Source organism: Topomyia yanbarensis, chromosome 2, assembly GCF_030247195.1.
Source record: "Topomyia yanbarensis strain Yona2022 chromosome 2, ASM3024719v1, whole genome shotgun sequence".
NCBI classification, from domain to species: Eukaryota; Metazoa; Arthropoda; class Insecta; order Diptera; family Culicidae; genus Topomyia; species Topomyia yanbarensis.
Genome location: NC_080671.1, coordinates 21,426,497 through 21,439,210, shown reverse-complemented (window position 1 = coordinate 21,439,210; position 12,714 = coordinate 21,426,497). Strand labels below are relative to the sequence as shown.

The window sequence follows — 12,714 nt, the reverse complement described above, 5'->3', positions numbered from 1 at the left end:
CTGTGCAAATTCTTAGCTCGATCGGTGAAACTATATTTTTGCGCCCACTGTTTAAAGTTTACATGGGATTTTGTATGGGAAAGTTAACTTTTACAAAATAATTCCTCCAGGAGTCGCCCATTACTTCCTAAAAATAAATCGTTATGTGGCTTGTATAGGAAATTTAACAAAGAAAAAAAGTCTCGAAAACCACGAAACGATCTGATGCTTGTGGAAAAAGTTATTAAGCAAAAACCAATTGATGCTCTGACGATTGAAAAAATATTCATTTTTTCTAGCACCACTGCTGTTGGTTGTCCAATTATACGCAATTTTGTTTTAATCCTCTCTTAACGTATCTGAATCGTTTATCTATACTATTTGGCCACTTCGCAAGGTTTTGAGTTATAAATTGAGGCTTCTTTTATACATAATAAAAGAAAGTTAAAAATTTTGTATGTAATAAAACCGTCAGAAGCAGTGATGCTATGAAAAGTGAAATTTTCATCAATCTTCAGGGCATCAATCGGTTTTTGCTTAATAACTTTTTCCACAAGCATCAGATCGTTTTGCAGTCTTCTAGACTTTGTTTCCTTGACAAATTTCTTAAAAAAATCAGACATCTGTTTATTTTTAGGAGATAACGGGCGGCTCTTGGAAGAATTAATTTGCAAAAGACAATTTTCCCATACAAAATCCCATGTAAACTTTAAACCGTGGGCGCAAAAATATAGTTTCATCGATCGAGTTAAAAATTTGCAGAGTTGTTCTGGGAGCTAAATGGAACCCAAAAAGTTACTCGGAGCCAAATTTTATTTTTTTTCATATAACCATGTCCCACTCTAATTCACATAGGCCGCAGAGCGCAATAGGGGATTAAACGGCTCCAAATATTCTTATTTCATAGAGCGCGTAAATACATCAAATGTTTAACTGGGGCGCTAGGGGCTAATCTATCTAAACTCATAGGGCGCTTCCAGTCTCCCTGGTGTGCAGTGATCTCTCTGGGGCTCTAGTATGATTATCTAGTATGGGCGCTTCCAGGCTCTCTCAGGTGGAAATGGAGTATTACTGTGGGAAGCTAATATATTTCTTAGCTCAGGCGCAATAGGAAATGACACTGATTAAAAAAAAAATCTTGTTGGGTGCTTTTATGGTGTTTACAGTGAATAGTTTGTATTTGTGATAGCCATGCAAATGACATATACGCTTTTCATAACATTACCATAGCTGAAAAACAGCTGGGGGTCCGAATTGGTCAGCGGTCCGAATTGGGCCACTTCCCCCAACAAATGACAACATAAATAAACTATCCGATTACATTATCGTAATGTAATCTTTACTTTCACTACAACTTTTATATTATATGATGGAATTAGGGTGACCAAACGACCTGGTTTCCCAGGACATGTCCTGGTTTTTAATAGACTGTCCTGGTGTCCTGGGCCTTCGAGGAAAATTCTTGATTTGTCCTGGTTTTTCTCTTCCAAGGAAAAAATAATTCTTCGCTTGTTTCGTTCAAATCGTAACGAAAACAAATCGACGCGGTTCTGAACGTGGACCAAAATCTGGGCACTAACGATAAATAGCTGAGCTTCTTCTTATTTTAAATCGTTTTTCAATTTTGGACCCGACGGATTTTCTCTACAATATTTTAAAAGTCACATCGTACCAAAATCCGCTATCATGTTTCCAGTCCATTAAAAGGGACGCCAATAACCATCGAATAACTTTATTGAGAGCTGTCTCGAAATTTTTCGAGCTGGTCATTATGGAACTTCGTAAGGCTTAATAACTGCAGTATTCCAGTCCAGTATTACTAACTGGACATTCGACAGCAACATACCTTCTGTTTTAAATATCCTATAATATCGTATAAAGAGTATGAAATGTCGTGATAAACTAACAACCAATCTGCCGCTTTTGATAAATCTATCCACGATATGACAATCGCTTAAATGCAGATATTTTTAATTAAGAGTAATTTTTGTAATTGTTTCAATCGTACTTCACGAGAAAGATTTCCAGGTACCCACATTTACTTTAGCGTCAACAAATACCTCATGGGAGGAAACTGAAACTGTTGATGTTTCTGCTCTACTTCAATGGTTACTATTAGTGCTGAAGACTTCACGACTGTCGCGGATGATCTCAAGATATTTCGTCTGATTTGCTCATTTGAATAATTTTCCAGTTTCGTCGATTGGCATAGCAAGAGCCGCATGTGTGTAAATCTGAAGTAGTGTTCGGTGAGCTCATTCTCACGAAAGAAATACCCGGTTGGTTTTAGCTATCTGCAGAAATTGAAGGCGGGGTCCCCTTACGATTGTCCTGGTTTTTTACTCGTCTGATATGGTCACTAGAGTGGGACATGGTTATATGAAAAAAAAATTAAATTTCGCTCCGAGTAACTTTTTGGGTCCCATTTAGCTCCCAGAACAACTCTGCAAATTTTTAGTTCGATCGGTGAAACTATATTTTTGCGCCCACGGTTTAAAGTTTATAGGGGATTTCGTATGGGAAAAACGTCTTTTGCAAATTAATTCTTCCAAGAGTCGCCCGTTACCTCCTAAAAATAAATAGATGTCTGATTTTTATAGGAAATTTGTTAAGGAAATAAAGTCTAGAAGACCATGAAACGATCTGATGCTTGTGGAAAAAGTTATTAAGAAAAAACCGATTGATGCCCTGATGATTGATGAAAATTTCACTTTTCATTGGACAACCAACAACAGTGGTGCTAGAAAAAATGAATATTTTATCAATCGTCAGACCATCAATTGGTTTCAGCTTAATAACTTTTTTCTCAAGCGTCAGATCGTTTCGTAGTTTTCGAGACTTTGTTTTTTTGTTAAATTTCCTACAAAAGCCACATAACGGTTTATTTTTAGGATGCAATGGGCGACTCCTGGAGGAATTATTTTGTGAAAGTTAATTTTTCCATATAAAATCCCATGTAAACTTTAAACGACGGGCGCAAAAATATAGTTTCAGGGATCAAGCTAAGAATTTGCACAGATATTCTAGGACCCAAATGGTACCCAAAAAGTTGCTCGGAGCTGGAATCTATTTTTTGTCCCACCCTAATGGTCACCCTACAATCGACATTCTTACTACGACTTTCACATATCAATTCGGATATTGTTTGTTGATTATCGACAATTTTAATAATTGTGTGCTAACTTCAATTAAGTTGATTTCGCAGCGGTGTTTTCTTTTTACATTACACTCATCTTTGGATTTTTTGACGTATTTGTTTTCGATGTGGGGGTGCACGTTGGAAATTCTCTAAAAATGGTATGTAGCGAAAAGTGGTCCAATTTTAAACGCATATAATTCAGTCATCTCATGATAAATTTTCAAATTTTTTGCACAAATCGCTTCGAAATACTTCTAAGAATAGATTCCAATAGATAAAGTCAAAGATTTTTGATATCATGGCATTAAAAATTTAAATAATATACAACCATGTCAAAATATCGCGCATTTACACACAGAAGATAGCGCTTCCCAAGCCCGGTACGACAGATTTGTGTATCTAGCGCGCTACGCTTCCATAAATGACGTCATCATCGACTATTTAAAGAACGGATTTGGCCGGACAACCTCAGTTGCCTGTTGCACGGCAGGTGGAGCAGATCACTGCGCTGTATGTTTTCACAGCCAGTGTAGCTGAGTGAGAAGTCCATTACACTGCTTGTTGAGGTACGCTATCCAGTGCTATGCTTTCTTTTGTGTTGTGCTCGTTTCCAGCACACTTATGTACAATCTCGAACACAGTTATTCCTACACAAAATCGCTTGTACATTCGAGCTCCATTTGCAAACACGGTTAACATAGTGTCGTGGTAGTAGTTGTCTCTTTCGCTCCATCATCAGCGTTGACTCATTATGCTTTGTTCGCTTGGGTTCAATTTTTGAGGCGAATGTAGGTGTATTTAATTTCTAAGTATATGATTAAGATCACTGCATTCGCTACATTTGCATACGTACTTTAGGAAAGTGCGTATAGCCCAAGCTTTCTAGTTTTATTCTACCATCATTTTAGATGGCAGAATAAAACTAGAAAGCTTGGGCTATACATGAAATGTGATTATATTGTCTAAAATTTGATCTTTCTTCACCGGTCCGGGTTTTTTACAACACACAATCGAAAAGTTTTTAAAATTTACCGATCTTCTCAAATAAGTTTAATTGGATTCGATCGCCTACTACAAAAGTAATAACTTGACAACCAAGAAGGTTTGGTTCAATATGTAACATTCGATGTGATTGGTTGTGTTTAAACTATTCGTAAGAAATATATTGCCTAATATATTTCTTGCGAAAAAAATATATGCGATGCCATATACTACCAAAAATGGATCTTCTATCGAAATTGCGATATCACCTAATTTGGGTGACCCATTCGAGAAATTTTGACTCTACATGAGGCATTTTTCAGTAGTAAAATCACAATATTCAAACTTCATTTAAATTTTTATCAGAAATATCACCTTCGCAATTTTCTTCTAAACAGGCCTGAAAGTATTCTCTTTGAAATGCAAGAAGAAATTATTTTTATTTGCCCCAATTTTAGATATAAATATTTTAAAAGGACCTATTTTTTATTCAATATTACTCATAACTTCGGTTCTAAAAGTGAATTGTTCTATGATGAAAAAAATTATCTCGATAAGCTTTACAAGTTGTCTGAAGACACCGTTTATGAGAAATAAAAAATAAAAAAGTTAGAACAAAAAAACTGTTTTTGTTAGGAACACCCTAAGTTGCTCAATTAAAATAGCTATAAAATAAAAACCTTTGGAGATACAACTATGACGTCTTCGGCAAAGACACCAATAAGAGCCACCCTAATACCATCTACATCTGGAGAAGGCCTAATCAATACTGATTATTTGTTCTGAAGACATCATAGTTCTAAAACATAAGGTTTAGCCACAAACATTTTTGTCTTCTAAATTTTGAATTCGGACCACTGTGCAATCGTTGCGGACTCTTCTGCAGGACCATTGATGGGCCGGGTTGCATTAGAAAAGTACATGCTTCTTCTGGAGGCGGTGGAAAATCAGTCGGCGGGCTCCAAATGTTCTGGGTACGGCTGTCTTCATATTCCCTGAACAGTATGCCTTGCGCCCATGTGTCAGGGTTAACAGCTGCATCACTGTACTTTGGGTGAGCTCCAAGGGGTGAGTCGCTTAGCACAAATCGAATTGTGCTCGCAAACAAAAAGCGTGGTAGCTTGTGCCGCAATGTGCCAAGATGTGCCACGATGTGCTACGGTGTTCAGTAAAACAAAAGCAATGGTTGCTATGGTTATTTAACTACACTTTGGTGACAGTTTTCGAGTTGTCAGAAGTGTGCCTCATTGTGCCACACTTTGTGGTAACGAGTGAAATGATCGTGTATTACTGTGAATCGTAATTTTATATCGTTTTATCGTGAGTGATACAGTGTGTATGGCACATTGTTCTAAGTGACTCACCCCTTGGTGAGCTCCAACTTTGAAGGATATGAAGTTCAAAGTACTGACGTCTATGCCTTTTTTAACAAGCGGAATAACCTTTATCTCGTTACAATTTAGTCCTTCTTTAGACATTTTTTCGACAGTCTCTTTGCTAACGCTAGGATGAAAGCGAGAAAGATACATCCAGAGCAACGGCGCGGGAGGTGGAATCGTAACAATGTTGCTATTATCGACTAGCTTTCGACCACCAACAAGAATATTGCTCGGATCAGGGTCATCCTCGCGACGACTTTTCTGAGGTGGTCGAGAGGTACCGGAGTTTGGCCGGACTGGAGTAGCTGTTGAAACCTTTCAATTCGGATATTGTTTGTTGATTATTATTTTATTAATTGTGTGCTAACTTCAATTAAGTTGATTTCGCAGCGGTGTTTTCTTTTTATTTTACACACATCTTTGGATTTTCTTGTCAAATGTTTCCACACGCCTTTCCATAATTAATTCTCCAATTAATAAATATTGATGCTAGTACCAGAGATAGTGCTTCATAGTTCCTTTAACTTCACAAAGTATGCGACATGAGCACCAAGTTGGAATTTTCATAGCATCTTTCATCAACTTTTGACAATTCTAATAATATAAAAATCGTATAATGGTATCGTTCACTCTATGATGTAAATATGTGAATTGAAGGTACATTGATTGAAATAGTAACAAACACGACAACAATGTTCCATAAATACCTTCTCGTCTCTATGCGACTACAACCTCCGCAAAATAAGTCTTTGTCACACACGTCCACAGCCAACTAGGGCCACCATTTGTACACTAGAGTGGGACATGGTTATATGAAAAAAATAAAATTTGGCTCCGAGTAACTTTTTGAGTCCCATTTAGCTCCCAGAAGAACTCTACAAATTTTCAGCTCGATCGGTGAAACTATATTTTTGCGCCCGCGGTTTAAAGTTTACATGGGATTTCGTATGGGGAAATTGTCTTCTGCAAATTAATTCTTCCAAGAGTTGCCCCTTACCTCTTAAAAATAAATAGATGTCTGATTTTTATAGGAAATTTGTCCAGGAAACAAAGTCTAGAAGACTGCAAAACGATTTGATGCTTGTGGAAAAAGTTATTAAACAAAAACCGATTGATGTTTTGAAGGTTGATGAAAATTTCACTTTTCATAGCATCACTGCTTCTGACAGTCTAATTATATACAAAAAGTTTCAACTTTCTCTTCTTATGTACAATTTATCCCTCCAAACCTTGCGATGTGGCCAAATAGTGTAGATAAACGATTTAGACACATTAAGGGTGGATTAAAACAAAATTGCGTATAATTGGACAACCAACAGCAGTGGTGCTAGAAAAAATGAATATTTTATCAATCGTCAGAGCATCAATCAGTTTCTGCTTAATAACTTTTTTCTCAAGCGTCAGATCGTTTTGTGGTTTTCGAGACTTTGTTTCTTTGTTAAATTTCCTTTAAAAGTCATTTAACGATTTATTTTTAGGAAGTAATGGGCGACTCCTGGAGGAATTATTTTGTAAAAGTTAATTTTCCCATACAAAATCCTTTAAACAGTGGGCGCGAAAATATAGTTTCACCGATCGAGCTAAGAATTTGCACAGTTGTTCTAGGACCCAAATGGTACCTAAAAAGTTGCTCGGAGCTGGAATCTAATTTTTGTCCCACCCTATTGTACACCTTCTTTATTGAAATTGATGTGCTTTTTGTGCCCGAATAATTCAAAATCATAGTCGATTTTGTTCTGTTTGCTTTTTTCCATTTCTGGACAGCCAGTTTATAAAAGAAGCAAATAGTGAATTATATGCGAATAATTGTTGATGAAATAATATTATTAATAAGTATTATTCGAACAGCATCACCGTGAATATAACGAAACGTACACTACTTCAAAATGACCTGGAAATAGAACGCTGAGCTGATCTAGGTATTTTTAGGTTCCTCAAAAGTTGTCTAACAAAAAGACAAATTTTAAGTAATTGACAGAATCGCGTAGGAAGTTAGTTATTTCTCCAACTGATTGTTGCTATACACAAAATTTCATTTAGAATGAACGAAAGAATCACATGTCTTCCACGTCCACAGGAATGCGTAATGTGCACCTCAAATCAATAGAACTGAATGTTATATTTTTTGTTCCAAGTTCATTATCATCGACATGTTGCTCATTAGTGTAATAAGAATGTAATAGATATTTCCACAATCGTATTGTTTATACCAGGCTATTGGATAAATGAGAAAGGCCAATTGCACCACTAGACGGATTAAAACAGGTTTTTATATAGACATAACATTTCGTACTTTTGGAAACTACGTCGATAGTGTGAAACGTTCAGAAGCTAAAAGAAAATAATGAATATCTGATTCAACTGTGTAGTTGAATCGGATATTCATTCTTTTCTATTAGTTTTCGAAGGATGCCCACTATCGCTTGGGTGTCAAACGGTATGCATGCCAGCGTGGAATGATTTTGGTATACGCTTAATTGTAGCACTCGCACACAAATACGAGCCGTAGTTCTCGGACACTGGGAAGACTTGTTTTCGAAAATTACCAATTAATATACCAAAGTTAGGTCTTACTTTCTTTTAAAAAGGGATATTAAAATCCTTGGATTTGTTCTACAGTTGTACTATTTAGTATCGAAATTAGATTTTTTGATTTCTCAAAATTACTCGAAGTTCTCAAGTAAATGGTATTAATATAATTTCCCATCAATGCGATAATCATACAACAGCCAACGAACCCTGATTTCCTGCATACCGGGTTAGAAGATTTGCCCCCACTCCGTCACATTACGATCACTGCATCCTCATCATAAATGAAAACGCACTTGCATTCAACTTCATCCTGCAGCAACAGCAGTATCCGTTTTATTTATTATATACCTCCACATACTCTCTCCTCGCTGGCAGGATTGGCCATCAGTACGCAGCAAAACAGCATAAAATCGGAACATTTTTTCCAAGACGGACACGACACGACGAGAAACGCGTAGTGAAGGCGGTGGTATGTGCGCTACATGTCATTTATTATGAAATGCACTTTTTAGACTGGATGGGATGAGTACAAGTGCATACATGAACGCATTACCATCCACATATCGGGCGCACATTTCACCTCGTGCTCCCACTTTCCACGTGCAGTGCGTGTGGGTGGATAAATGGTGCTGCAGTAGGCTTCCTGGAACGAGGTGCTCCGATTGCCTCCTTTTACCCTATACTTTCGTTTGCTGCCAGACGGCGATCTTTCAGAGTGCAGCGACTTGGTCATCCAAGTGATCCGAATCGGGTTTTATTTAACGTTCGAGAATCGAACGAGTAGGAGAGGCTTTGGCTTTGTGCAATTGCACAGAGGCGTAAATCGTGCCACCTGTTGGAAAATAGTTAAACTAAAATAGTGCGTTTGTTCTCTTCGCTCTACTTGCAGAGGTTCGAGGATGGACGACCGTGTTTGCCGTTGATCTGCCAAGGACGAAGTGAACGCCATCTCTAGTATGTGAACCAAATAGTTGGGCTAGTAGTGCCAGCAGAGCGTGGTATTGGTGAGAGCATTGGTGGTTATAAGTTCGCTCCCTCTCATCGCACGAAATTCCGTTTCGAACCTCACTGACTGCGAACTTGACTCCTGCTCCTGCTTCTGCCAGGGTGGAGGTTCGACCTTATATACTTTTCAGTGGGGGTAGAAGTGAACGAAGAATCCTGACCGGCATCACGAAGTGGTAGGTGGGGGAGGTGAAGGAGAAAACTCGGTAGGATGAACTTTGCTTGCTAAGAAGGGAAAAATGATGAAGCTCAAACGGTCGTCACTCGTCTAAGACGTTGGTCGGTTTTCCACGTCACAGATTCTATCCGGGTCGGTCCTTTGCCCGCTGTTGAAGCACAGCAGAGCAGGGTGGCACTGGGCGCGGGTTGTGCGTGAAGAATAAAAAAAAAGTTGCTCCTCAAGAACAATGAAAAATGTTTTGAGCTGTGTGAATAATGAGACTGAAATGTGTAAAAATAGTGTAAAATAAGTGTAAATGTTTCTGAAAACAACATCGCTAGAATAGTTAAATAAAATTCCTAAACCTGTAAAAATCTGTAAAATTTTAAAATGTTTTAGCAGCCTTGTGTATTAAATAACTCGCAATCATAAAACCAGTAATCAAAAAATGTCAACCTCTGAATAGAAAATTGTTTCCAGAAGTGCAATATTGATGAGCTATTCCCGGGGAAAAACAAGCAAGAATCAAGAAATAAAGTCACCCATCCAAGATGAACGAATAAGAAGAAAGATTTGCTAAAGGAACCAGAGACCAACACAAACGAAAGTGGAGAGGGCTGACAAAGAAGACTACACAAAAACACTTAACGCATACATCGACGAATCGAGCCAACACTTGCACTATCGCGCTGCTTAAGACTAAGACAGTGGGTGGTAAACGGAAAGCCGGGAAAAATCTATCCAACGCACCACCCAAGCATCTCTGCTGAGAGGGTGGTACGGTTCAAGAAAACCGGAGAGGCAGCAATAATCGATTTTAAGAAAAGCAACATTCTCATCGAAGGAAGAAGCAGCAAAAATGAAAGAGTAAGAAAATTGCTTGCGAAACATTGTTCCGAAAGAAATTATTTCTCTTTTTTCTGTTTTTCACAAATCCAGAAACTCCATGATCGATGTTTTCGACGCGACGGACTTCAATCCGGACATGATTCTGTCGAATGTGTTTCTGGATCCTGGGCTCGATTTCATGACCAGCATCGATGAACTCAGTGAGAACATCTTGCCGCAGGACTTTCTGCAGTTCGGAAGTTCACTGTTCTATCCGGAGCAGCAACCGGTGGACAGTGGGCAGCTGCAAGCAGCGCCGTATCAGTTGCAGTTGCAACCGAATCAGCAACAGTCACAGTCGCTGCATTTGCTGATACCACAGCAGCCGATAGTGCAGCAACAGCCGCAGCAGCAGCAGCAAAAGTGCGTGGTAGAACAGGTGAGTCGAATTTTTTTTTCTAACTCGCGGTACATGAAGCTGTCTTTAGAGTAATGCGCGGAATGCAGATATTAAATTTGGGACAAAAAAAAGGTTCCGAGCAAAGTTTATAAAATCGCTATATTTCCAGTAGTAGTGGGCGATAGAATGAAGCAACTCGCCAAATTATAAACGAGAGGTACATTTTTCGATAAATGATTTTCAAAAGTGCCGATGAGAACAGTACAAGAACAGCTGAAAATTTTCTTAAAAATTATAAATATTTTAATTAATTCATTTTTTTTTTGGGTTTTGACGAAAGTGCCAATATTTTATTTAATACTTTTTTGGTGGTATCCAATGGGGAAAACAGATCGAAAATGGTGAGTTAAACGAAATTAATTACGTGAAAAAAAAATTCAGGCAGGATTCCCAAGGGTTGCAGGTTCGATTCCTGCCTCTGAGAGCATTTTTTTTTTGACATAATTAATTTCGTTTAACTCATCATTTTAGATCTGTTTTCCCCATTGGATGCCACCAAAAAAGTCTATAAATATTTTTATTCAAGCCATAATTATTTACATTCTAAGAGTAACATCTTAAATAAGTATCAAATAAATTTGCAAAAGCTCAACCGTTTCTGAAAGTATGAAATTTATTCTGTTCAATTTAAATTAATCAAATAAATTTGTAGTTAGATTATTAATTTCAAGTACATGAATTGTAGAAAATGTGCAGAATGACGCCTCTATTTGATATTAGAATTTGCTCTTCAGTTATAGAAAATGGCCTTCAAGCAAAAAATGCCATTCACAAATTTTTGCTCGCGCGTTGCGAAAACACGAACTACTCAAACCTTAAGTGAGTGCGTTCGTTAACAGTGTCCATATCAACTGTTACTAACGTTATAGATGTGTTGGGGGAATGTTTATTGATAGCCAGGATTGGGGGAAGTCGAAAGCCGAAAACCGCAGCGACGACAAATAGGTGGTTAGCAGTTTCAAACGGAATCTGATCGCTCCACCGGAGATGAGATCTAGCTAAAGAATATGTTGAATATTGCTCAATTTTCCTATCTAAAATAAATGTAAAGAAAGATCAGCTCATGTTGAAAAGAAGGAAAACATCCACAGAATAAAGTCATGAGTGCGTTTCAATTTCGTCTCATCAGAAACCGACACTAACTTATTTTTGGAATAGTGATTCCAACAGTGATTCCAAATCGTGATGATCAATAAAACAAGACAAAAACTGCGTCTAGGTAGACTTTAAACAGTTTTCTAGGAAGCAGTTTGATATGGTAATCTGAAGGGGAAAGGTTGTAGATATTTTTCAAACATATGAAACTGTCGATGTTCAATAAGAAATGTTAGGTTTGGCAGGATATCTGTACCTGTGGCTTGAAAAGCGGCATTTTTATTGTAACCGGGACCGTCAACCAAAAAAATTCATCTTCATCAGGTGCATCAAATGAGAAACTTTGATCCTAGTCACTATCTCGAAAGTCTATAAATTAATATTGCTCAATTTTCAATCAATACTATCCTGTAAGGTATAAAGTCTTTTGACATAATTTTGTTTTACGTTTTTTGAGTCACTTCACGTTTTATATCAGAAAACAAATAACATTTTGTTTTTGAATCAGGTGTCTGTTTTATTGGTTTCTGTGCATAAGGACAAAATTTTCTCCTGAAAGGTTCAGTTAATTTCCAGACAATTCTTTGCATTAACGTGAATAATTGTAAACATTTTTTAGATAAATATATATGTAGGGGAGCAGTTTTATATTATCTTTTAACGCTATTTTGGTTCTGATTTTCAAATTCCATAAAATATGCCTTACAGATTGGCAAATTTGAAAAAGCGGGCACTGAAAAATTCATTTGATGATTTTGTTTTAAAATCAACTCTAATTGGTTATAACTACTACTATGGGCACCATTACTATACAGTAAAAAGTCATGAATATTAAATATAACGTGATTTGCAAATTAATTAAACAAATAGTGACGAAAAACTTAATCTAATATAATTTGCCATTCAAGTTGTCATAAATAAAAATCACGTCACTTATAACACAAAGCTATAACATATCTCAGTCAATATTACTGCAGAAGATTTAATCTTATCAAATCGATATAGAAATTTCCACTACTCAACGATTTTTTAATAACATGTCATTCAATACTGCATGTAAAATTATGTTCCATTAAATTAAAAATCGTGTATATTTTTTAAATCACATGTAAAGTTAAGTTACAGGTTATGTAGCACATTTGTTACACTCAAGTAA

At 37.0% G+C, this 12,714-nt stretch overlaps 1 protein-coding gene across 6 annotated transcripts in view; it reads left to right on the top strand.

Annotated features, from left to right (window-relative positions):
• LOC131678772 (zinc finger protein 271-like) overlaps positions 1-12,714 on the top strand; it is a 153,756-nt gene that overhangs the window by 14,739 nt on the left and 126,303 nt on the right. For all 6 annotated transcript variants that reach the window (XM_058959057.1, XM_058959056.1, XM_058959055.1 and 3 more), the window contains exons 2-3: positions 8,900-10,042; positions 10,115-10,442. In XM_058959057.1, coding sequence (XP_058815040.1) covers positions 10,035-10,042; positions 10,115-10,442 — 336 coding nt within the window. In that variant the 5' untranslated portion in view covers positions 8,900-10,034. The remainder of the gene's footprint in view (positions 1-8,899; positions 10,043-10,114; positions 10,443-12,714) is intronic.